The 24,756-nt window shown below is 44.9% G+C and overlaps 1 protein-coding gene across 1 annotated transcript; it reads left to right on the top strand.

Moving 5' to 3' along the window:
- The first annotated feature begins 11,571 nt into the window (after positions 1–11,571).
- LOC144503818 (gamma-crystallin S-1-like) lies at positions 11,572–17,464 on the top strand. Its single transcript, XM_078228736.1, has 3 exons — positions 11,572–11,592; positions 15,516–15,758; positions 17,189–17,464. Exons 1-3 carry the CDS (start codon positions 11,572–11,574, stop codon positions 17,462–17,464), a joined length of 540 nt encoding a protein of 179 aa, XP_078084862.1.
- The last annotated feature ends 7,292 nt before the right edge of the window (positions 17,465–24,756 follow it).

Consider the following 24,756-nt stretch of genomic DNA (forward strand, 5'->3'; position numbering starts at 1 on the left):
TCTGTTATTGTTAAACATGACCTTATTATGCTGAATCATATGTCAACATAATAAAATGCATTCTATTACAATGTGACCTTGCTTAAATCACTTATTTTCGGATGCTTGTCAAAATTGTTCCAAACCATGCGTGTATCTGGTGTTCACATGCAGAATACTTCGCCAGTGACGAGATTATCATTAAAGTGAGAAAATACAGAAGCAGAAAAATTGTCGGCCAAGATCCTGTCAGAAAAGTGTGAACAGGCCAATTGTATCATCCTTGTTGAACTTGCTGAGGTTTGCACCTTCAATAGGGGAATCACCCTTTTGTACAGGAACTACAGAGTCTTTTTCTCAGTTTGAACATCCTCCAAGAAGGAATACTTCAAGCTTTCCTGAGGTGGCTGTGTTTCAGCTCCCTGGGTCTAACAGCCTCCAGTGTCCCACCAATGAGTCCGAGGACTGGAAAAGCAGAAAGTTGCAAGACCACACCCTCAGCACCTTCCCTTTCTGAGGTTTCTTAAGCACATAAGTAATGAAAGGGGAACCGTACATGAATATACTAAGAATGTTGCTCAACATGGGAGCCAAATGGCATGTTTGGTTATCATTAATTCCAGTGGGACTATGCTCAGGTGATCATTAACTCATTCTCATGGACAAGATGAACTTGGAGAGGGCTGATAGGAGAGAAACTAGAGAAAAATGAAAGGCCAGGGTTGGGAAATATTCAGAGGGAGTGGCTCGATAGTCCAGTGGACGTATTACAGAGGCAGCCGTACATTCAACAGGGGAATCACCCTTTTGTACTGGAACTACAGGGTCTTTTTTGAAATTGTCATTCATTTAACTGTTTACATGCTGTGACTGTAGATAGGGCATACACAGATCTCCAAGAGTTTTTAAAAAGAAAAGAGAATAGTATTTATTGTACTTAAACCTGGTCAAAGTAAAATAAAGAAATTTTCACTCAGACATGCAGATCTGAAGTTCACAAATACACTAATAGATGACAGTGCGGAAACATAGATTCAGCAATTTAAAGGCCAGTAAAACTGAAGGAGAAATGGATGCTGAAGGTTTGTGACTTGGTTAGCTTCAGGATGAACTCAGTAGTCTTTCTGGGTTCTGCATCAATGTGGTGCAATTGTTGCCGGTTGATTTATCTTTCCTTCCTGAAAAAGCAGCTGCTCGGTTGATTCTTTACTTTCTGCACGAAATTCAGCAGTCAGGACTGAACACTTACAAGCCAAATAGAAAGAAAAAGAGAGAGAGAGAGCATTTCTTTATTCTCTGTTCTGCAGAGAGAAAAAAAATGCTTCAACACAAAAATTGACATCTGTCCAATTGTCTGGAGACACAAATATGGACATGGTAAGTGGATTCTACTGATTGACTCACATGATTGGATTTTGTCTTTTCTGGGCAGAGTCCGATTGTCAAAATTATATCTTATGGGTTCTCCTCATCCCGCTGAGTATCCAGCTGATTCCTGGGATGCATTGCTAAAGGGATAGGTTATGGACACCATTAATACTCCTTCAGGGTGATTATTGCAGTGAGGCTTTGCAGACTGGTTATCTCCCTTTCAATGCCTTTGGAATGTGATGCAAATACTTAGCCATCTTTGACCGTGATTTCAAGTCATTGGAATGTCTTTTTAAAAATTCAGTTAGTGGGTTCCAGCCAATAATTTCATAAGTCTTTTTTTTATATAAAGCATGGCTTCATAACAGTGGTTTGGAATAGAGCTTGTTCATGGTGTTTCCATAAACCAGTCTTCTCTAGACTCATGAGAGGTGCAGAACTGTACACAATACTCCAGTTGATGTCTAGCTAGTATCTTGTATAAGTTCAGTATAACCTGCTTGCTCTGCTATTCTCTGCCCCTATTAATAAAGCCCAGAATACTATATGCTTTATTAACTGCTCTCTCCACCTAATCTGCCATCTTCAATGATCCTCGGACATATACACTCAGGTTTCTCTGCTCCTGCACCATTTTAAGAATTTTATACTTTATTTTATAATGTGGCTCCATGTTTTTCCTGTCGAAATGCACCACCTCACAGTTCTCCGCATTAAACTTCATCTGCCACCTACCTGCCCACTCCATCAACTTGTCTATGTCCTTTTAAATCTCTACATTGTCCTCTTCAGTTTATAACACCTCCAAGTTTTGTGTCATCCACAAACATTGAAATTGTCCTCCGCACACCAAGATCTTGGTCATTAATATATGAGGAAAAGCAAGGGTCCCAATACTGATCCCCGAGGAATTCCACTACAAATCTTCCTCCAGCCTGAAAAATACCCATTGACTGTTACTCTCTGCTTTCTATTATTCATGATGTGGAGATGCCGGCGTTGGACTGGGGTAAACACAGTAAGAAGTTTAACAACACCAGGTTAAAGTCCAACAGGTTTATTTGGTAGCAAAAGCCACACAAGCTTTCGGAGCTGCAAGCCCCTTCTTCAGGTGAGTGGGAATTCTGTTCACAAACAGAGCATATAAAGACACAAACTCAATTTACATGAATAATGGTTGGAATGCGAATACTTACAACTCATCAAGTCTTTAAGAAACAAAACAACGTGAGTGGAGAGAGCATCAAGACAGGCTAAAAAGATGTGTATTGTCTCCAGACAAGACAGCCAGTGAAACTCTGTGGGGGTTACAAATAGTGTGACATGAACCCAATATCCCGGTTGAGGCCGTCCTCGTGTGTGTGGAACTTGGCTATCAGTTTCTGCTCAGCGACTCTGCGCCGTCGTGTGTCGCGAAGGCCGCCTTGGAGAACGCTTACCCGAATATCAGAGGCCGAATGCCCGTGACCGCTGAAGTGCTCCCCAACAGGAAGAGAACAGTCTTGCCTGGTGATTGTCGAGCGGTGTTCATTCATCCGTTGTCGCAGCGTCTGCATAGTTTCCCCAATGTACCATGCCTCGGGACATCCTTTCTTGCAGCGTATCAGGTAGACAACGTTGGCCGAGTTGCAAGAGTATGTACCGTGTACCTGGTGGATGGTGTTCTCACGTGAGATGATGGCATCTGTGTCGATGATCCGGCACGTCTTGCAGAGGTTGCTGTGGCAGGGTTGTGTGGTGTCATGGTCACTGTTCTCCTGAAGGCTGGGTAGTTTGCTGCGGACAATGGTCTGTTTGAGGTTGTGCGGTTGTTTGAAGGCAAGAAGTGGGGGTGTGGGGATGGCCTTGGCGAGATGTTCGTCTTCATCAATGACATGTTGAAGGCTCCGGAGGAGATGCCGTAGCTTCTCCGCTCCGGGGAAGTACTGGACAACGAAGGTACCTCTGTCCACTGTGTCCCGTGTTTGTCTTCTGAGGAGGTCGGTGCGGTTTTTCGCTGTGGCGCATTGGAACTGTTGATCAATGAGTCGAGCGCCACATCCTGTTCTTATGAGGGCATCTTTCAGGGTCTGGAGGTGTCTGTTGCGATCCTCCTCATCCGAGCAGATCCTGTGTATACGGAGGGCTTGTCCGTAGGGGATGGCTTCTTTAACGTGTTTAGGGTGGAAGCTGGAGAAGTGGAGCATCGTGAGATTATCCGTGGGCTTGCGGTACAGTGAGGTGCTGAGGTGACCGTCCTTAATGGAGATGCGTGTGTCCAAGAATGCAACCGATTCCGGAGAGTAGTCTATGGTGAGCCTGATGGTGGGATGGAACTTGTTGATGTCATCATAGAGTTGTTTCAGTGATTGTTCACCATGAGTCCAAAGGAAGAAAATGTCATCGATGTATCTAGTGTATAGCATCAGTTGAAGGTCCCGTGCGGTGAAGAAGTCTTGTTCGAACCTGTGCATGAAGATGTTGGCATATTGAGGTGCGAATTTGGTCCCCATGGCTGTTCCGTGTGTCTGGATGAAGAACTGGTTGTTGAAGGTGAAGATATTGTGGTCCAGGGTGAAGCGGATGAGATGTAAAATTGCATCTGGAAACTGGCAGTTGTTGGCGCTGAGCACTGAGGCCGTTGCAGCAATGCCATCGTCATGGGGGATGCTGGTGTAGAGTGCCGAGACATCCATTGTGACGAGGAGCGCTCCTGGTTCAACTGCTCCATGTGTGCCGAGTGTCTGTAGGAAGTCCGTCGTGTCGCGACAAAAGCTGGGGGTTCTTTGTACAATGGGTTTCAGGATGCCCTCGACATAGCCGGAGAGGTTCTCACACAGGGTCCTATTGCCCGATACGATGGGACGGCCGGGTGTGTTTGCCTTGTGTATCTTCGGGAGGCAGTAGAGATCTCCAACGCGGGGAGTACGTGGGATGAGAGCACGGAGGGTGTTCTGAAGGTCCGGATCAAAGGTCTTGATCAGAGTGTTGAGTTGACGGGTGTGTTCTTTGGTCGGATCTGCAGGTAACTGTCTGTTCCTCGTTGTTTAGTTGTCGGTACACTTCTTTGCAGTAATCCGTTCTGTTCAGTATGACGATGGCCCCTCCTTTGTCTGCTGGTTTGATGACAATGTTGCGGTTGGTCTTGAGAGCGTGGATGGCGTTACGTTGTGCTTGGGTGATGTTCGGGGCTGTCTTGTGAGTGCGGCTGATGAATTTGGTGTTGATGCATCTCCTGACGGCTTGGGCATACATGTCAAGTCGAGGGCAGCGGCCTTCCGGAGGAGTCCAATTCGACTCTTTCCTCTTCAGATGCACTGCGGATCTCTCTGTCGGCTGTTCCGGTTCATTGGCTGTCCCATTGTGTTCGTTGTCGGCCTCTTGGGGTTTGTGGAAGAACTCCCTCAGCCTCATTCGCCTGATGAATTCCTCAGTGTCTGCTGCGAGACTGATGGGGTCTATTTTGGTGGTGGGGCAAAAATTAAGCCCTCGGCTGAGAACTTCGATTTCATCTGGTTGAAGTGTGTAGTCGGACGAGTTGACAATGGACTTCCCTGCAGTGGTACTGTTTTCTACTGTGGTACCGGGGGAGGCTTGGTTGCTGCTGGTGGTGATGCCGAGTTTCTCAAGTTTCCTGTTCTTGTTGTGCATGTAGATGGTGTAGTTCCTTTGTCTCGTCTGCTTGGCAGAGTTTCGCAGCTGGTCTGCATCCTGAGCGCAACCGGGATATTGGGTTCATGGCACACTATTTGTAACCCCCACAGAGTTTCACTGGCTGTCTTGTCTGGAGACAATACACATCTTTTTAGCCTGTCTTGATGCTCTCTCCACTCACGTTGTTTTGTTTCTTAAAGACTTGATTAGTTGTAAGTATTCGCATTCCAACCATTATTCATGTAAATTGAGTTTGTGTCTTTATATGCTCTGTTTGTGAACAGAATTCCCACTCACCTGAAGAAGGGGCTTGCAGCTCCGAAAGCTTGTGTGGCTTTTGCTACCAAATAAACCTGTTGGACTTTAACCTGGTGTTGTTAAACTTCTTATTCTATTATTCAGCCAGTTTTCTATCCACCTTGCTACTGTCCCTTTTATTCCATGAGCTTTAACTTTTCTCACGAGTCTGTTGTGTGGCTCTGTATCGAATGCTTTCTGAAACTCCATGTATACCACACCAACAGCATTACCCTCATCCACCCTTTCTGTTACCTCCTCAAAAAAACTCCAGCAAGTTAGTTAAACACAATTTCCCCTTTAGAAATCCATGCTGACTCTTCATAACAAACCCACATTTTTCCATGTGACCACTAATTCTATCCTAGATGATTGTTTCTGGAAGCTTGCCCAAACACTAAAGTTAAAACAGACTAGTCTGCAATTGCTGGGCTATCCTTACAGCATTTATTGAACAAGGACATAATGGGGTCGGGGGGAGGATTCTCTGGCCATTTACTCCAGCAGATTCTCCAGGCCCGCTGGCAGCATTCCCCTCCCACAGTTTTTGCTGTGTTGTGGAGTGACGTCAGTGGGAAATTCCAGGGACAGTGGCAGGACCAGAGAGTCCCGCCGCCAGTGAACAGCACGCCACCTCATGCCACCGAGAAACACATGGCGAGGAGGCCAGAGAACTCCCCCCAACAGTTGCAATTCCCCAGTTTTCTCGCTCCTCCTCTGAATCTAGAGAAGAATGAAAGATTTTGGCCAGAGCCTCTGCAATTTCCATTCTAACTTCCTTCAATATCCTAGGGTGCATCTCATCCGGTCACGGTGTCTTATCAACTTTTAGTTCCAACAGTCTATTCAACACTTCCTCCTTATCAATTTTGAATCCTTCTAGGGACAGAATTTCCTCACCTGTCACAGTAGCCAAAGTATGTTGTGATTTGTCCAGTCCAGTTCAGTGGGCAGCAAGGTGGCACAGTGGTTAGCTCTGCTGCCTCACAGTGCCAGGGACCTGGTTTGGGTCACTGTCTGTGTGGAGTTTGCACGTTCTCCCCGTGTCTGTTTGGGTTTCCTCTGGGTGCTCCGGTTTCCTTCCACAGTCTGAAAGGCGTGCTGATTAGATGCATTGGCCATGCTAAATTCTCCCTCAGTGTACCTGAACAGGCGCCGGAGTGTGGCGACTAGAGGATTTTCACAGTAACTGCACTATGCCTTTTAGCTTTAACAAAGGATCATCTGGACTCAAAACATCAGCCCTTTTCTCTCCTTATAGATGCTGCCAAACCTGCTGAGATTTTCCAGCATTTTCTCTTTTCAGATTCAGCATCCGCAGTCATTTGCTTTTAATTCATGTGCAAGGATGATTAGTTTTGGATTGTGCATTCTGAGTTGGCATTTGTTATCACATAGTGGTCAAAAAAGATGGTCAGTGACAGGGGTTAAGGAGTGTGTGTGGGGAATGGGGCTGAGATTTTTGTGTGTCTCATTAATTACTTGTTGATATAGAGCCTGAGTGGAAGAAATTCTCAAAGTTCCCTTCCTCTTTCCCCGATTCTCCTCTTCTTCTCATGCTTCTCAGTGTTTTGCCTAACAGAGGCTTACAAGGGTTGCTCCCATATTTTAGCAAGATTGTGCAGCATGCCAACACAAATCTTAATAGCCACTTGACTGGGTATGAATGGTGTCTCAGCAGCAGGCCATTTAGTGGATTCATTGAGTCAGCCTGCCAAACGTCTGGGCTATTAGATTCATTGCTGCAACATGGCTCTTGTTATATGCTTGCAGTGTGGGTGCTGAGGATCAGTTTCTGAGCTGTGTTGTTAGTGGGTGACTAGTCAGCCGGAGCACAGGCTTTGGTTTGCCATGGTGGTTTTAATACAGCTGGCACTGATGACTGGTGCAGTGTTACCATAACTGCGATTGCTGATAGGGTATCAAACATTGACCAGGACGTTCTGCGGCACATTGAGGGAGTGGAATCCCTTTTGTATGGGTGTGTGACAGAATTGAAATGGGATATATGCACATGCAATCAAAGGCACCCTGCACCAGGGGGATGTTTGCAAACGTTGGTGCTCACGCCAGCTATGTGTTTCTGATGAGATGGAAGATGAATTTGTCTCCCTGTGCATTCAGAGCCTCAGTCACCTCTCTATGTCATAATTTGTGAGGCGGCGCCTTAAGCTCAAACAGCAACATGGATGAAGCCTGACAGTCAGCTAGGAGAATAGCGTCTGAAACACCTTCTTCAAATATGGCCTCTTGCTGACTGCCCTTCTCCCTCTTCTCCTCCCCCTTCTTCTAGCAGCTTGTTGTACTCTGTGTGACTTCTTGCTCTGCCAGTCACACTCAAAGCAAAGGGGAAGGCTTACAACTCCACCCAAACAGGTCTGCGCAGGAACATTTAAGTCATCTAAAAAGATCTCCAACAACTATCACTCACTGCACTATTGAAATTTTAACCAAGTATAGAAAACACCCAAAATATGTAGAATTGCAGCAGAGGCCAGAATAAATAAACCAACAATTAAACTATAAGTGGTATAAATAGAGCTGGTGGGGAATGTGTCTTCTGCTTAATGTTTTGATCCATTGTGAGATGTTAAGAGAAGCTGAGGTCAGAAGTGTGGAGATTGATAACAGGAGCGTTGGCATCAAATTACCTTCACATGTTGACTGATGTTGTGTCATGTCTGCTCTGTATGCTATCAACAAACGTTAGGTATCAGTGCCACAAACCTGTCGTCTGGCTCCCCTCAACCATAAAACAGCAGTAATAAATCCAATTCCACACTGCCCTCCCCAACACCTTTTACCCAATCCCCCCTTTATGCTCTAACTTTCAGGATATTCTGCAGTTGGTAGGAAACTGCAAAATCAGTCCACATCCCAGATTCCATCGGCATGGATGAGGAAACATTACTGACTGCATCAAAGGACGCAACCTCAGGGGTAGATTTTTATCTTCATCACCTGGGAAGAACAAATTACCCAATAAACATGTCAGTTCTATAAAGTACACACAATCCACACCATCATTTGGGAATAAGTGGTATGCAAAAGAGGAAGTTAAATTACTTATTCATTTTGGAGAAACCACAGATGTCAATCAGGTTTAGAGTCTCTATAAACATTGCGGTTAGGAACAATGGGATGTGCATGAGATGCATTCAAGTATGAAGGGAAATGAAAATAAACACAGATGACAGGAAGCTGAGTAGAAATCTATTGAACTGCCAGTAAAAGCTTACTTCAAAGCACTGCACTTTGAAATGGACAGAGATCAAGGTTTCTAATGCAACAGAGAGGGTTTTAAAGGTTTCAGCTTGCTAGGAAGCCTCGGAGACTTCAAATCAAAGCTGTGTGAATATATTTGAGTTGAGTGCACAGCCATGAAGAATAGAACCACCCCACCCCCCTAGGTGAAATTGACATTTCCTCTCTGTCAGAGGACTTCAAGGGGGTCTCCTTACACCTGCAGCTTCTGACAGGGAGAAAGGAAAGTCTTTGCTGCAGAATGCAGTGCTGTAGTGATTTAAAATCCTGCCAGATGACCAGGGGAGATTAAAGTGACCTGGCCACTTGAATATGTTCACAGGTGACAGGCATAATGCAGATTTTGATCACAGGGCTGCCTGAAATCATCACGCTAGGTGTGATCTTCAGATCTGCCAGGGCTAGTATGGGCAGTCCTGTCATGGAACCCCCATCCTATGGGAGAGTGCTGAGGTCAACCCTTTGCCCCCAGCAGGAATCCACCCAACCCCCAAGATACTTGGACGACCCACCCTCTGTAGCCTGGCAGCAACAAATACCCACCAGATCTTCCTCCTTGATGACCCTCTGAGTCCAAAGTGCCAGGTCAGAGTATCAGTGCAGGATGCCGGGGCCAAAGCAATGTTGGCACGGCCAAGACACAGGGCCAGATGAGGGATCTGAGTGAAGAGGGTGACTGAATGGAGCGTCTGAGTGTGGAGGGTAGCTGAATGGGTGTCTGAGTGGGGAAGGGGAGGCAGAGTGAGGAGGGGGGACTGAATGGAGGGATTTATTGGGGAGGGGGCCTGAGTATGGAGGGTGGTGAAAGGGGTCTGAGTGAGGAGGGGAGGCTGAACAGAGGGATTTAGTGGGGAGGGGGATGAGTGGGGTGCTGAGTGTAGGGGGGTTGGGTCGCTCTCATGCCTGCGTGGTGGTGGTGGTGGTTGGGGGGGGGGGCGGTAACCAATTATTTGTGGGTGGGAGAGAATGCCTCTCTTTGGTGCGGGGTTTGTGATGCTCCCCTGGTCAGTTAGAATGATAGAATCCTACAGTGCAGAAGGAGGCCATTTGGCCCATCGAGTCTGCACCAACCACGATCCCACCCAGACCCTATCCCCATAACCCCATGCATTTACCCTAGCTAGGCCCCCTAACATTAAGGACAATTTAGCATGGAAAATCAACCTGAGTCACACGTCTTTCAGACTGTGGGAGGAAACCGGAACACCCAGAGGAAACCCATGCAGACACAGGGAGAACGTGAAAATCCATACAAACAGTGACCCAAGCCGGGAATCAAGCCTGGGTCCCTGGCACTATAAGGCAGCAGTGCTAACCACTGTGCCACCATGCCGCCCCATTGAGAGCACCATTTCATTTTTTGGTGGGAGGGGACCTGTCTCCCTGCACGGAGATGAAAAATGGCACCCTGATCTTGGCACCCTGGCTGGCAGGTTGCTTGTGATGCATGAATTTGCACCCATCTGGTGGGTGAATCCCATTTGACAGATGCTGCCAGCGCCAGCGGGAAACCCTTTAGTATTCCCCTGGCGTGGGCACTTAGTTCAGATTCAAAAGAATCGCTGCTATGATACAGCATGGATGGCACTTCGTAGGAAATTAAACCTTATCAACTCAGGAAGCACACAGTTGTGAGGATGGTGTATCGTTTGGGGAGTGAGAGTGGTCGTCGTCATACCAGGAAGAGGATTATTGCTTGAAGAATTGAATAATGCCCATCTGGGCATATCAAAGATGAAAATGCGAGTGAGAAGCTATGTTTGATGTCCTGGCATCAATACTGATATAGAAAGGATTGTGAAACAATGTGACCAGTGCCAGTTACAGTAGAAGTTATCTGGTACAACGAACACCCTTGCCCACTTGGGAATGGCCAGTCCGGCCATGGGTGAGAGTTCACATAAATTATGTTGGCTCATTTATGGGCACAATGTTCCTTTTGCTAGTGGACGCCCATTCGAAATGGATGGAGATTTTCAAAATAAGGTCCACAATTTCATACACCACAGTTTACTTGTCCCAGACAACAGAACAGCATTCACAAGTGTTGAATTCCAGAAGTTCAGGACATTTAATGGAATAAAGCATAGCCAAACTGCACCCATACCACCCCTCATTCAATGGGTTGGCTGAGCGCACAGTTCATACTTTCAAGCTGCTATGAAGAAACAATGCATTACTACAAACCAAGATAGCACGGTTCCTGTTAGCCTATAGAACCACCCCACATACCAGTACTGGAATAACTCCAGCTGAGCTGCTGATGGGTTCATGCTTGAGAACCAGGTTGAGCCTGGCAGTTCCAAACTTGGTGGGGAGGGTGGAGACAAGGCAGAGTTGCCAGGAAATTATCCATGATTTGTCAAAAGTGGAAAGAGCCTATGAGATAGATGATCCAGTTTTTGTAAATAATTTTGGAAGCAGATGAAGTAGGGCACCAGGACGGGGCAACTCAACTGTCCTATGAGGTGAGATTGCAAGACAAGTATGTGAAGAAACACATGGATCATTTGCAGAGCCAGGAGTCATCCCAAGAGTCAGTGTTACCTACTGCCTGATCCAATGGTGCCACCAAGTAGTGTTGTTGATTGTCTGAAGAGTGAAGTGGTTGATCAGCCGGTAGAAGGTCAAAGTGCTGCTCCCAGTGAAACTAAGGGAATAGTGGAAAGTGATGTGCTGGTGCCAGGAGAGAGTGCCAGTGAAGCAAGGCTGACCAAAACTATCTCAACAGTTGAACCTCGACCAGTTGAGCTACATCACTCCCAGAGGAAGACACAGTCCCCTGACAGACTGAGGTTCTGATAAACCATGTTAAAAATGTTCATTATTGCTAATGTTTTGAAAATTATGCAAGTCCTCAAGGTACTATGTAATAATGTACTTAAAGGAGGAGGGATGTAGTAGTTAGCCCTTTTAAGAAGTGTGCATCGGAAGAGTCATGTGACCCGATTGCCCAATGGGGATCGAGTGCATGCATTGACCATGTTAAATTGTCCCTTGGGGTGGAATTTTCCCGTCCCGCCCGCCATGGGAAATGTAGCGGGCAGGGCAGACCATGCAAATGTCCATTGACCTCGGGTGGGAATTTCCGGTCTTGCGCTGAGCATGGCCAGAAAATCCCACCCTCAGTGTCCCAAGATATGTAGATTAGGAGGTATTAATAAAGTAAACACGTAGGGTTATAGGGATAGGGCCAGGGTAAGGTGCTCTGTTGGAGAGTCGGTGTAAACTCGATGGGCTGAATTGCCTCCTTTTCTACTGTAGGGATTCTATGATCTCCAGGCAGAGTGTGGGCTTCTGCAGCCAGATTGATCCCAGAGCTGAGAATATAAACACATTGATTGTAGCACGCTGTAAATAGCAATAAACTCCTTTGTTGTTTGTTTGCTAACTGGTGGCCAATTATTGCATTTACTAAGATAGGACTAATCATTTTTCAACTCAGTGTTGTCAGAACCCCACCTACTGGGAATATACAAAAGATGCGGGCCAGAACTCTATCACTTCGCCCACCACGGAATCGGCGCGGGCGAGGGTCCCACAACGGAAATCTCCGTTGACCTCAGACGGGAATTTCCAGTCTCGCCTGAGCAAGGCTGTAAAATCCCGCCCGCTGTTTCTCCAGAAAATTTGCCAATAAATTCTGCCTCCAGTTGCCCAATTGTCTCCTCTTTGCCACATTCAACTATATATATAAGGAAGCATGGGGCATTCATGGCAATAGTCCCATGGCAACTTTGTAATCCTTCACTCCAAATTCCTCCAGTTTCCTTCTACTTAAACATATGTACAGAAGATTTGTCTCTTTAACCAAATTTCCAGCAATCGTGCGTATCTGAGTCTCTTCGAATGTTTTCTCCTCACCTGCACACCTTAGTTAATCTGGCAATTACATGTAGATCTGGTGTAATTGCTTCATGTGCGTTGAATCCCCTGCTCATTCAATGTCATGAGATGGTGGAATCTGATTTTATTTCTGAGTAACTTTCCCATGAGAGAACAAAATGATTGTGTCTGATGTATGGGGCAGCACAGTGGTTAGCACTGCTGCCTCACAGTACCAGAGACCCAGGTTCAATTCTGGCCTCGGGTCACTGTCTATGTGGAGTTTGCACCTTCTCCCCGTGACTGTGTGGGTTTCCTCTGGATGCTCCAGTTTCCTCCCACAGTCCAAAGATCTGCGGGTTAGGTGGATTGGCCATACTCAATTACTCCTTAGTATCAGAGGGATTAACAGGGTAAATATGTGGGGTTACTCAGATAGGACCTGGGTGGGATTGTTGTCGTTGTGGACACAATGGGCCAAATGGCCTCCTACTGCATTGTAGGGATTCTATGATTCTACCAATTTCTCTGTTGTTCTGGAGATGTTCCCTATTCTGGACCCATAACGGATCAATAGGTTAATCTGAACCTTTAATAATCCCTTATCTGTTTTCAAGGAACTGAATGTTCGGTTGGGAAGGTGATTTTTTCCACTCCTCATTGGAACCCAGGGAGGAGTTTTCCCATTCCTCCCACCACAGGAATCATAGCAGGCAAGGGGCAGATCAAAGGAAGGTCCATTGACCTCCGGTGGGATTTTCCGGTTTCAGGGCAAGCACAGCCAGAAAATTCCACAGCCATCTTATTGTTCCAAATTTACCATCTAAAGTAGTGTTAACTTCAGCTTTCCATTCTCCCCACTTCACAGTATTCCTTTGAGGGTCTATCTGAGGGAGTGGAAGGCATCTCCCAGAGTGGTTCCAGGAATGGGTTAGCTCAGTCGGCTGGGCGACTGGTTTGTGGCACAGGGCGATACCAACAGCGTAAGTTCAATTCCTATACCGGCTGAAGTTATTCAACTTCTCAACATTGCCTCTCCCCTGAGGTGTGATGACCCTTGGGTTAAATCACCACCAGCCAGCTTTTTACACAGCAAGTTGTAAATACCAGGTACTTGCTGCCCATGAGGGTGCTGTAAGCAGAAACAATCCAGGAGATGAAAAGAAAATTGGGTGGGTACTTGATGGAAATTAAGTTGCAGGGTTCCCGGGTTCAAGTGGAGGAGTGGGGCTGAATGGGTTGCTTTACAGAGGGCCAGAAGGACTCAATGGTCTCCGTCTGTGTCTAAAATGAGTGTACTCCATAGACCAATTCAATTAAAACCAGAAACAGTGATTACCAGCACATTGTGACAAATACTATTATTTCCTCATAGAAAATGAATATTTTTTCAAATGTTGTTAAATGAAATGCAGTATAAAAAGACGCTGTTGGAGGGATCATACAAGTGGAGTCTTTGAGACCGTATGAAGTTTCAGCAAGAGGTTTATTCAGACTTTACTGTACATACAGGAGAGCACTCAGAGAAACAACTCAGGGCTATTCTTCTGAGAGACTCTGCTCAGGTGGATTCGAACAGCATTCTTGTCCTATTTCATGTTACAATGTTCTGATCAGACTATTATCTATTAATTCAGCTTTTGTCATAACAGAATTATAGTTGTGATTGATGTTGATGGGATCTGTGGTCCTGTCCTCCTGATTAGGCCACCTTTGCACAATGCTATTTCAGTTGTCCTGGTGATGTTATCATAGAATCATAGAAATCATAGAAACCCTACAGTGCAGAAAGAGGCCATTCAGCCCATCGAGTCTGCACCGACCACAATCCCACCCAGGCCCTACCCCCACATATTTTCCCGCTAATCCCTCTAACCTACGCATCTCAGGACTCTAAGGGGCAATTTTTAACCTGGCCAATCAACCTAACCTGCACATCTTTGGACTGTGGGAGGAAACCGGAGCACCCGGAGGAAACCCACGCAGACACAAGGAGAATGTGCAAACTCCACACAGACAGTGACCCGAGCCGGGAATCGAACCTTGGAGCTGTGAAGCAGCAGTGCTAACCACTGTGCTACCGTGCCGCCCACGGTATATATTGAACTGTTTCCCCCTTTATCTCCTGCTTTGAATGTTTCTACTTCTGTGTGACATGAACGCATTACAAGCACCTTCTGACATGTAAATTTATTAATTACTACAACTATCACCTTGTCGACCATTTCCTTGGGGGGGTTAAAGATTTAATGCATTCTTCCCAGACATGATGGAGTCATGGTAAACAGTGCCTTGGATCGCCATTATTGTTACTATCTCTGGTACCCACCACTAGCTGTCTGGTTCTATCTGGGGGGTGGGGGTGGTTACTCAGTTTTTCTTCCTGCAGTAAGCTTTAATATTTCAGCCTGGCTGCAGTTTTTTCTGCTAGTTTTGCTGCAGCCTGGCTAATCCTTCCACAGACGCTGATTAAAACGAAACCAAGAATGGACTGTTAGCCGGTCTAGATAAATGCCAACAACAACACTGTGGCAATATCACCTTCTAGATACACAAAGTGGTAACAGTTCATAAGCTTTGCTCACAACCTGGAATCTGAATAAACTGGCCCTTATTCATCAACCCACTGATGTGGGCTGTTTTCAGAATATACATTTGCATCTTAACTAGTTTTGGGGTCAACTTCAGTCATTAAACTGAACCGCTGGGAACATAACTGATTGAATATATAATGCCAACTAGTCAGGAATTTTAGTGGATGTACAGTCTCTGGAACCCAATGTATTGTTGCCGTTTTCACTCAACAATTAAAATGGCACAGAGGCAAAACACATTCAACGATACATAGGTGCCTTAAATTGGCTCTCTTTACAACGAGTGTATGTGACATGTGCTTTGTTACTTTTCTGCTGAGTTCAAACTATTGCAATCATTAAAATAACAAAAGTACAGCCCAGGGTGGCAGTTCTGTCCAATGTATAAATACCAAGCTGTGTGAAGCGGTGACAGTCAGTTAGTCAGCTAACTCTGAGCTCAAAATGGGAAAGGCAAGGATAAATCAGAGTTTTATTATTCCATTAGAATTCTTCATTTGGTATTGACTCGTTTGACAAGTTATTAACTTATAAATCTATCTCTTTCCACAGATTATCTTTTACGAGGACAAGAATTTCCAGGGTCGGCACTATGAGTGCAGCACTGACTGTGCTGACCTGTCCCCTTACTTCAGCCGCTGTAACTCTGTCCGTGTGGACAGTGACTGGTGGGTGATGTATGAGAGACCCAATTACATGGGATACCAGTATGTTCTGAGCAGGGGAGAATATCCTGACTACCAGCGCTGGATGGGATTCAATGACAACATCAGGTCTTGTCGCACCTACCCACACGTGAGTTATGTTTTTTGTGCTTCACATTCTCTACCCAAAGGGATGCTGAGAAAATGATCAGTGAGCTCAATGTTTGAGTTTGTGCACATCAGCTCTGAAGAGAAATCAGCTGTTTTCACAGGTCTGATTTTAACTTTGGCCAGTGCTGGTTAACAGGTAGTGGATTGTCTGCCTGTCACACATCCAGCCTGGTTTACCAATCCACTCACATATCTTTCTATGTCTGCCAGAAGTTAGTAACAGCCCTTGTAATTTTGTAGCTGCTGTTCAGTTGTATGAGTTTATCCTTAAATCAGTAGTGATGCAAACTGAAAAGTTAGTTCTGGGTGTGACATAATTGGATGCATTTATTTGTAATTAATCAGAGAATTGAACATGATATTGATGCATTGACACTGTCGAAAATAATAAGGTCACCTACAGATAGAGTAAGACATGAATGGCAGCAGTTTGCTGACAGACATATGTGTAATCACTCCATCCATTTTACTGTAATTGTTTAATACATTATAGAAAAGAGAAAGCTTCTCCCACACAGAGAAACAGAAAAATAATCTGCTCACAATAGGAACCAGAAATAGATTCAGATTTTTACTGATATTGATAAAGCTCTGTCTGTGTTTAAGTTTATTTGTTAGTGTCACAAGTAGGCTTACATTAATGGTGCAATGAAAATCCCCTAGTCGCCACACTCCAGCACCTGTTCGGGTACACTGTGGGAGAATTTAGCATGGCCAATGCACCTAACCAGCACGTCTTTTGGACTGTGGGAGGAAACCAGGACACCCGGAGGAAACCCACGCAGACACAGAGAGAATGTGCAGACTGCGCACAGTGACCCGAGGCCAGAATTGAACCTGGGTCCCTGGCACTGTGAGGCAGCAGTGCTATCCACTGTGCCACCCAAACATGTGCACCAACTAATATTAGTCCCATTAAACTCTTACACAGACTTCACTGATTAACTGTTTAAAGTTACATAGGAGCTGCTTGTTGATAGCAAGTTTCAAATATTATCAAACGATTGAATCGATGCTAATAAATCTCAACTTTGCTCTCATTGTTCTTGTCATCATCTGAGCTCCGTTACATTCCTCCCTTTACAATGTTTGTCTTTTTCTACATATATCAAATATGGTGGTTGCTTAGCTCAGAATGCTGCAGTGTGGTGGAGACTGATGCCTACAGTGTGTGTTCAATCCATGTATTGGCTGTGGTAGTTCATGAAGGGTTGGCTCCTTGCCTTGCCCTTTGTTTGCTATGGAGTGGCTCCCCTAAAACCATATAGTCACTTATCTCACACACCCTTTCCCGAATAGAGAGATGCCAACGGTCTCTTGTGAACTCTGGCTCATTCCCTTGCCTTACAGCTAATCAATCAAATCTATAATTGTAGTTTCATCAGTAATATCATCAAATTTCTATTCCAGTACCAAGGAGACTCTTACAAAATGAGGATTTACGAGAGGCCTGACTTTGGAGGACAGATGATGGAATTCATGGATGACTGTCCCTCTGTCTACGATCGTTTCCGTTACCGTGACATTCACTCCTCCCATGTGATGGACGGTTACTGGATCTTCTATGAACATCCCAACTACAGAGGCCGACAGTACTTCATGAGACCCGGTGAATACAGGAGATTCAGCGACTGGGGTGCATCTTGTTCAACTATCGGATCTTTCAAGCGAATGAGAGATTTCTAGTCTGTTATTATAATGCATTTGTCAGCATATTAAAATACCCTCTATTACCCTGCTGCCTGGTTTCGTTCACTTATTTTTGCTTCATCATAGAGATTGTCCAAAACAGTGCTGGCAATTGCTGGCCTTATGCAGAATATTTAGCAACAGTCATCTCAGTGGTACGAGTATTAGTGAAATGGGTGATTAGAGGAGCAGAAAAACTGTGAAGCATGAGACTTCCAGTAAAGCTGTGAAGTGGGCAAGTGCCATCCACTGCCGATGTTGCTGGAATTTGAGTGCAAATAGGAGATTGAAAGTTTATTTATTAGTGTCACAAGTAGGCTGACATTAACACTGCAATGAAGTTACTATGAAAATCCCCTAGTTGCCACACCCTGGCACCTGTTCGGGTGCACTGAGGGAGAATTTAGCATGGCCAATGCACCCAACCAGTACATCTTTTGGACTGTGGAAGGAAACCGGAGCACCCGGAGGAAACCCATGCAGACATTGCATAAGAACATAAGAACATAAGAAATAGGAGCAGGAGTAGGCCATCTAGCCCCTCGAGCCTGCCCCACCATTCAATAAGATCATGGCTGATCTGAAGTGGATCAGTTCCACTTACCCACCTGATCCCTATAACCCCTAATTCCCATACCAATCAGGAATCCATCGAGCTGTGATTTAAACATATTCAACGAGGTAGCCTCCACCACTTCAGTGGGCAGAGAATTCCAGAGATTCACCACCCTCTGAGAGAAGAAGTTCCTCCTCAACTCTGTCCTAAACTGACCCCCCTTTATTTTGAGGCTGTGCCCTCTAGTTCTAGTTTCCTTTCTCAGTGGAAAGAATCTCTCCATCTCTACCCTATCCAGCCCCTTCATTATCTTATAGGTCTCTATAAGATCCCCCCTCAGCCTTCTAAATTCCAACAAATACAAACTCAATCTGCTCAGTCTCTCCTCATAATCAACACCCCGCATCTCTGGTATCAACCTGGTGAACCTTCTCTGCACTCCCTTCAAGGCCAATATATCCTTCTGCAAATAAGGGGACCAATACTGCACACAGTATTCCAGCTGCGGCCTCACCAATGCCCTGTACAGATGCAGCAAGACATCTCTGCTTTTATATTCTATCCCCCTTGCGATATAGGCCAACATCCCATTTGCCTTCTTGATCACCTGTTGAACCTGCAGACTGGGTTTTTGCGTCTCATGCACAAGGACCCCCAGGTCCCTCTGCACAGCAGCATGTTGTAATTTCTTTCCATTTAGATAATAATCCAATTTGCTATTATTTCCTCCAAAGTGAATAACCTCGCATTTGTTAACATTATACTCCATCTGCCAGATCCTCGCCCACTGACTCAGCCTGTCCAAATCTCTCTGCAGACCTTCTGCGCCCTCCACACAATTCACTTTTCCACTTATCTTTGTGTCGTCTGCAAACTTTGTTACCCTACACTCAGTCCCCTCCTCCAGATCGTCTATATAAATGGTAAATAGTTGAGGCCCCAGTACCGATCCCTGCGGCACGCCACTAGTTACCATCTGCCAACCAGAAAAGCACCCATTTATTCCGACTCTCTGCTTCCTGTCGGATAGCCAATCCCCAATCCACGCTAACACCCTACCCCCAACTCCGTGTGACCCAGTCTTCTTCAGCAACCTTTTGTGAGGCACCTTATCAAATGCCTTTGGGAAATCCAAAAACACCGCATCCACCGGTTCCCCTCCGTCAACCGCACTCGTCACATCTTCATAAAAATCCAACAAGTTCGTCAAGCACGACTTTCCCCTCATGAATCCATGCTGCATCTGCTTAATCAAACCATTCTTATCCAGATGGCCTGCTATTTCTTCTTTAATGATGCATTCCAGCATTTTCCCAACTACAGACGTTAAGCTAACCGGCCTGTAGTTACCCGCCTTTTGTCTATTTCCTTTTTTAAACAGCGGCGTAACATTAGCCGTTTTCCAATCCGCCGGCACTACCCCAGAATCCAACGAATTTTGATAAATAACCACTAACGCATCCACTATTACCTCTGACATTTCTTTCAATACCCTGGGATGCATTCCATCCGGGCCCAGGGACTTGTCCACCTTCAGTCCCGTTAGTCTACCAAGCACTGCCTCCCTGGTAACATTAATTGTATTGAGTACCTCTCCTCCTATCAACCCTCTATCGTTAATATTCGGTAAACTATTTGTGTCTTCCACTGTGAAGACCGACACAAGAAACTTATTTAAAGTTTCAGCCATTTCCTCATTTCCCACTATTAAATCCCCCCTCTCGTCCTCCAAGGGTCCAACATTCACTCTTGCCACTCTATTCCTTTTTATATATTTGTAAAACTTTTACTATCATTTTTTATATTTAGAGCTAACCTAGCTTCATAACCTATCTTTCCTTTCTTTATCGTTTTCTTAGTCGTTCTTTGTTGTTTCTTAAAGTTTTCCCAATCTTCCGATTCTCCACTATTTTTGGCCACTCTGTACGCATCTGTCTTTAATTTAATACTCTCCTTAATTTCCTTCGTTATCCACGACTGGTTATCCCTTTTCTTACAGCCCTTCTTTATCACCGGAATATATTGTTGCTGAGTACTGAAAAGGATCTCCTTAAAAATCCTCCACTGTTCCTCAGCTGTCCTACCTACCAGTCTGCTCTCCCAGTCCACCTTAGCCAATTCAGCCCTCATCCTATCGTACGTCCCTTGCAAACTGGGTCATTTAGGTCATGGTTTTGTATTTTGTCATGTGGCCTCTGTGGTTTTTTCCTGTTACCTGTTGCTTTATCAGAGCTCCTGCTTTTGTGTCAATTTTAAAGTTTTTCTGTTTATTTTCCATCTGTTCATACCGCGCAGTTATCTGGAGCTATAAAGGTCACTGCTAACAGATTCTTTTCATGGTCATGCGGTTGAATTAGTTAAGCTGCACTAGCTATTTCCTTATATGGATATATTCTGCTCCTTTCTTTATCCTATCTGCTTGTCCATTTTGTACTGTGCCATGTTTCACAGCATTCTGCTTCTTTCCTGGTATTTTCCCCTTTTTGCACTCTCTCACCCATCTTCACTCACCAATCCAGTTTGTGTTCACAAGAGTGACCATCACATAATCCTCATGGAGACAAAGACCCATTCTCACTCTATCATGTTGAGTGCTACGACCACCTAACTGGAAGGGGTAAACTCAAACCGATCTAGCAAGCTGAAACCAGGCATCAAGAGGTGATGTGGGTCATTAATAGCAGGAGAAATATATTTCTCTAAAATCTGTAATCTCATAGACTGGCATACCTCAACCCTAACATTACCATCCAACCAAGAAACCAACCTGGATTCATGGAAGCTGGAACAGGGATTCGGCCATTCCGCCCATTGGGGCCTGTTCCACCATTCAATATGATCATGGCTGATCATCCAATTCAATCCCTTCTTCCCACATTATCCCCCATATTCAGTCAGTTACGTCATTGGCATTTAAAAATCTGTGAATCTCTACTTTAAATATATTTAATGTCTGAACTTCCACAGCCCTCTTAGACAGAGAATGGCAAATGGATTTCAATCCAGATACGTGTGAGGTGTTGCATTTTGGAAACCAGGGTAGGATTAATACAGTGAATGGTAGGGCCTTGGGGAGTGTTGAGGAGCAGGGGGACCTAAGAGCACAAGTACACAGTTCATTGAAAGCAGCGTCACAGGTAGACAGAGTGGTGAAGTAGGCGTTTAGAACACTGGCCTTCATCAGTCAGGGCATTGAGTATAGGAGCTGGGACATTATATTACAGTTGTATAAATCGTTGGTGAGACCGCACTTAGAGTATTGTGTACAGTTTTGGTCACCCTGTTATAGGAAAGACATTGATAAACTGGAAAGAGTGCAAAGATTTACGAGGATGTTGCCAAGACTAGTGGGCCTGAGTTATAGGGAGCAGCTTGCCAGGCTAGGGCTTTATTCCTTGGAATGAAGGAGAATGAGGGGTGACCTTATTGAGATGTAAAAAATCATGAGTGGCTTAGATAGGACGAACACACATAGCCTTCTTCCCCCAAGAGTAGGGGAATTGAAAACTAAAGGGCATAGGTTTAAGGTGAGAGGGGAAAGATTTAAAAGGGATGTGAGGGGCAACTTCTTCACGGAGAGGGTGGTGCCTATATGGAATGAGCTGCCAGAGAAAGTGGTTGAGGCAGGTACAATAGCAACATTTAAAAAAGCATTTGGATAAGTACATGGATGGGAAAGGATTAGACGAATATGGGCCAAACGCAGGCAATTGGGACTAGCTGGGAGGGCACCATGGTCAGCATGGATCGGTTGGGCTGAAGGGCCTGTTTCTGTGCTGTATTGCTCTATGACTCTGTGACTCTAATTTCGAAGATTTACAACCCTCTGAGTAAAAAGGAAATCTCTTCATCTTAGTCCTAAGTGGCTCCCCCTTATTCTGAAACTGTGTCCCCGATTCTAGACTCCAGCGGTAACATCTTATCTGGATTTATCTTGTCTCTACCTTTCAGCATGTTGTAGGTTTCAATGAGATTCTTTGAAATTCTAGAGAATCCAGCCACACTTAGTATCAGTAGGGAAATGGTGTTGGGGAAACCGATGGGAGTGAAGGCTGATAAATCCCCAGGACCTGATAATCTATATCCCAGAGTATTTAAGGAAGTGGCCCGAGAAATAGTGGATCCATTGGTGGTCACCTTCCAAGATTATATAGACTCTAAAACAATTCACACAGTTTGGAGAATAGCTAATGTAACCCCACTATTTAAAAAGGGAGGTAGAGAGAAGACTGGGAATTATAGATCAGTCAGCCTGACATTGGTGGTGGGGAAAATTCTAGAGTGCATTAACAAAGATTTTATAGCAGAGAACTTACATAGAAACATAGAAACCCTACAGTGCAGAAGGGGGCCATTCGGCCCATCGAGTCTGCACCGACCACAATCCCACCCAGGCCCTATCCCCACATATTTACCCGCTAATCCCTCTAACCTGCGCATCTCAGGACTCTAAGGGGCAATGTTTAACCTGGCCAATTAACCTAACCCACACATCTTTGGACTGTGGGAGGAAACCGGAGCACCCGGAGGAAACCCATGCAGACACGAGGAGAATGTGCAAACTCCACACAGACAGTGACCCGAGCATCGAACCCAGGACCTTGGAGCTGTGAAGCAGCAGTGCTAACCACTGTGCTACCGTGCCGCCCCATGGTAAACAATGGTAGAATAGGACAGAGTCAGAATGGATTTACAAAAGGGAAATCATGCTTGACAAATTTGCTGGAATTCTTTGAGGATGTAAGTAGTAAAATTGATGACAGGAAGTCAGTAAATGTGGTTCATTTGGACTTTCAGAAGGCTTTCAATAAGGTCCCACATAAGAGATGAGCCTGTAAAATTAAAGTGCATGAGATTGTGTATTGAGTGGATAGAAAGAAAAGAGGAATAAACAGATATTTTCTTGAATGGGAGGCAGTGACTATTGGGGTACCAGTCCAAAGATGTGCGGGTTAGGTTGATTGGCCAGGTTAAAAAAAATTGCCCCTTAGAGTCCTGGGATGTGTAGGTTAGAGGGATTAGCGGGTAAAATATGTGGGGGTAGGGCCTGGGTGGGATTGTGGTTGGTGCAGCCTCGATGGGCTGAATGGCCTCCTTCTGCACTGTAGGGTTTCTATGATTTCACAGGGATCTGTGCTCAGATCCCAGCTTTTCACAATGTATATTGATGATTTAGATGAGGAAACTAAATGTATTATCTCCCGATTTGCAGATAATACAAAGCTGCGTGGGAGGGTGAGCTGTGAGGAGGATGCGGAGATTTGGACAAGCTGAATGAGTGGGCAGATGGGTGGGCATGGCCGATACAATATAATGTGGATAAATGTAAGGTTATCCACATTGGTAGCAAAAACAAGAAAGCAGATTATTATCTGAATGGCTAAAATTTGAGAGGGAATAAGTCCTTATACACCAGTCACTTAAGGTAAGCATGCAGATGTAACAGAGTCATCGAGTCATAGAGATTTACAGCATGGAAATAGGCCCTTCGGCCCAACTTGTCCATGCTGCCCAGTTTTTACCATTAAGTTTGTTCCAATTGCCTTGCATTTGGCCCATATCCCTCTATACCAATCTTACCCACGTAACTGTCTAAGTGCTTTTTAAAATACAAAATTGTACCCACCTCTATTACTACCTCTTGTAGCTTGTTCCAGACAATCACCACCCTCTGTGTGAAAAAATTGCCCCTCTGGACACTTTTGTATCTCTCCCCTCTCACCTTAAACCTATGCCCTCTAGTTTTAGACTCCCCATACCATTGGGAAAAGATAGTGACCCAAGCTGGGAACCTAATCCGGGTCCCTGGCACTGTGAGGCAGCAGTGCTAACCACTGTGCCACCATGCTGCCCCTATAAGAGTTGTAGAACAAAGAGATCTAGGGGTACAGGTTCTTAGATCTTTGAAAGTGGAGTCACAGGTGGACAGGATGTTGAAGAAGGCATTTGGTATGCATTTGGTGAGCCTATCTTGCTATAAAGGCCATACTACTATTAGCCTTCCCAATTGTGCCTTGCAGCTGCATATCAGCCTTCAGTGACCTATGGACAAGGACACCAAGTCCCTTTGTACATTTATACTTTCTAATCTTCTAGCCTTTGAGATTCGACCAATCTGTTCCTTCTACCAAAGTGGATACTCTCACATTTTTTCACATTCCAATTCCTCTGCCATGTTCTTGCACACTCACTTAGTCTGTCTAATTCCTCTTGAAGCCATTTTGTATCATTGTAACAACACCCATTCCCACCATGCTTTGTGTCATCCACAAACTTAAAAATATTACAGTTGGTCCCCACATCCAAATCATTAATATATATTGATAGCAACCAGGGCCCAAATAGTGATCCGTGTTACCCCACTATTCACATCTTGCCAATGTGAGAATGATCTGTTTATTCCTACTCTCTGTTTTCTGCCTGTTTACCAATCCTCAATCCATGACAATATATTGCCTCCTGCTGTTAGTTTGTGAACTAACCTCCTGTAGCAGGCTTTATCAAAAACCTTCTGAAAATCCAAATATACTACATCTACCAACTCACATTTATTAATTCTATTAGTTACATACTCAAGAAACTCCAACAGTTTTGTCAAATATGATTTCCCATTCATAAATCCACATTGAGTATATCAAATCAGGTAACTAAATCTCCATTTAGCTTATCCTTTACAATAGGTTCCAGCATTTTCCTTACTACTGATGTAGGGTAACAGATCTGTCGTTTCCTG

Source organism: Mustelus asterias, chromosome 14 (genome assembly GCF_964213995.1).
Source record: "Mustelus asterias chromosome 14, sMusAst1.hap1.1, whole genome shotgun sequence".
NCBI lineage: Eukaryota > Metazoa > Chordata > Chondrichthyes > Carcharhiniformes > Triakidae > Mustelus > Mustelus asterias.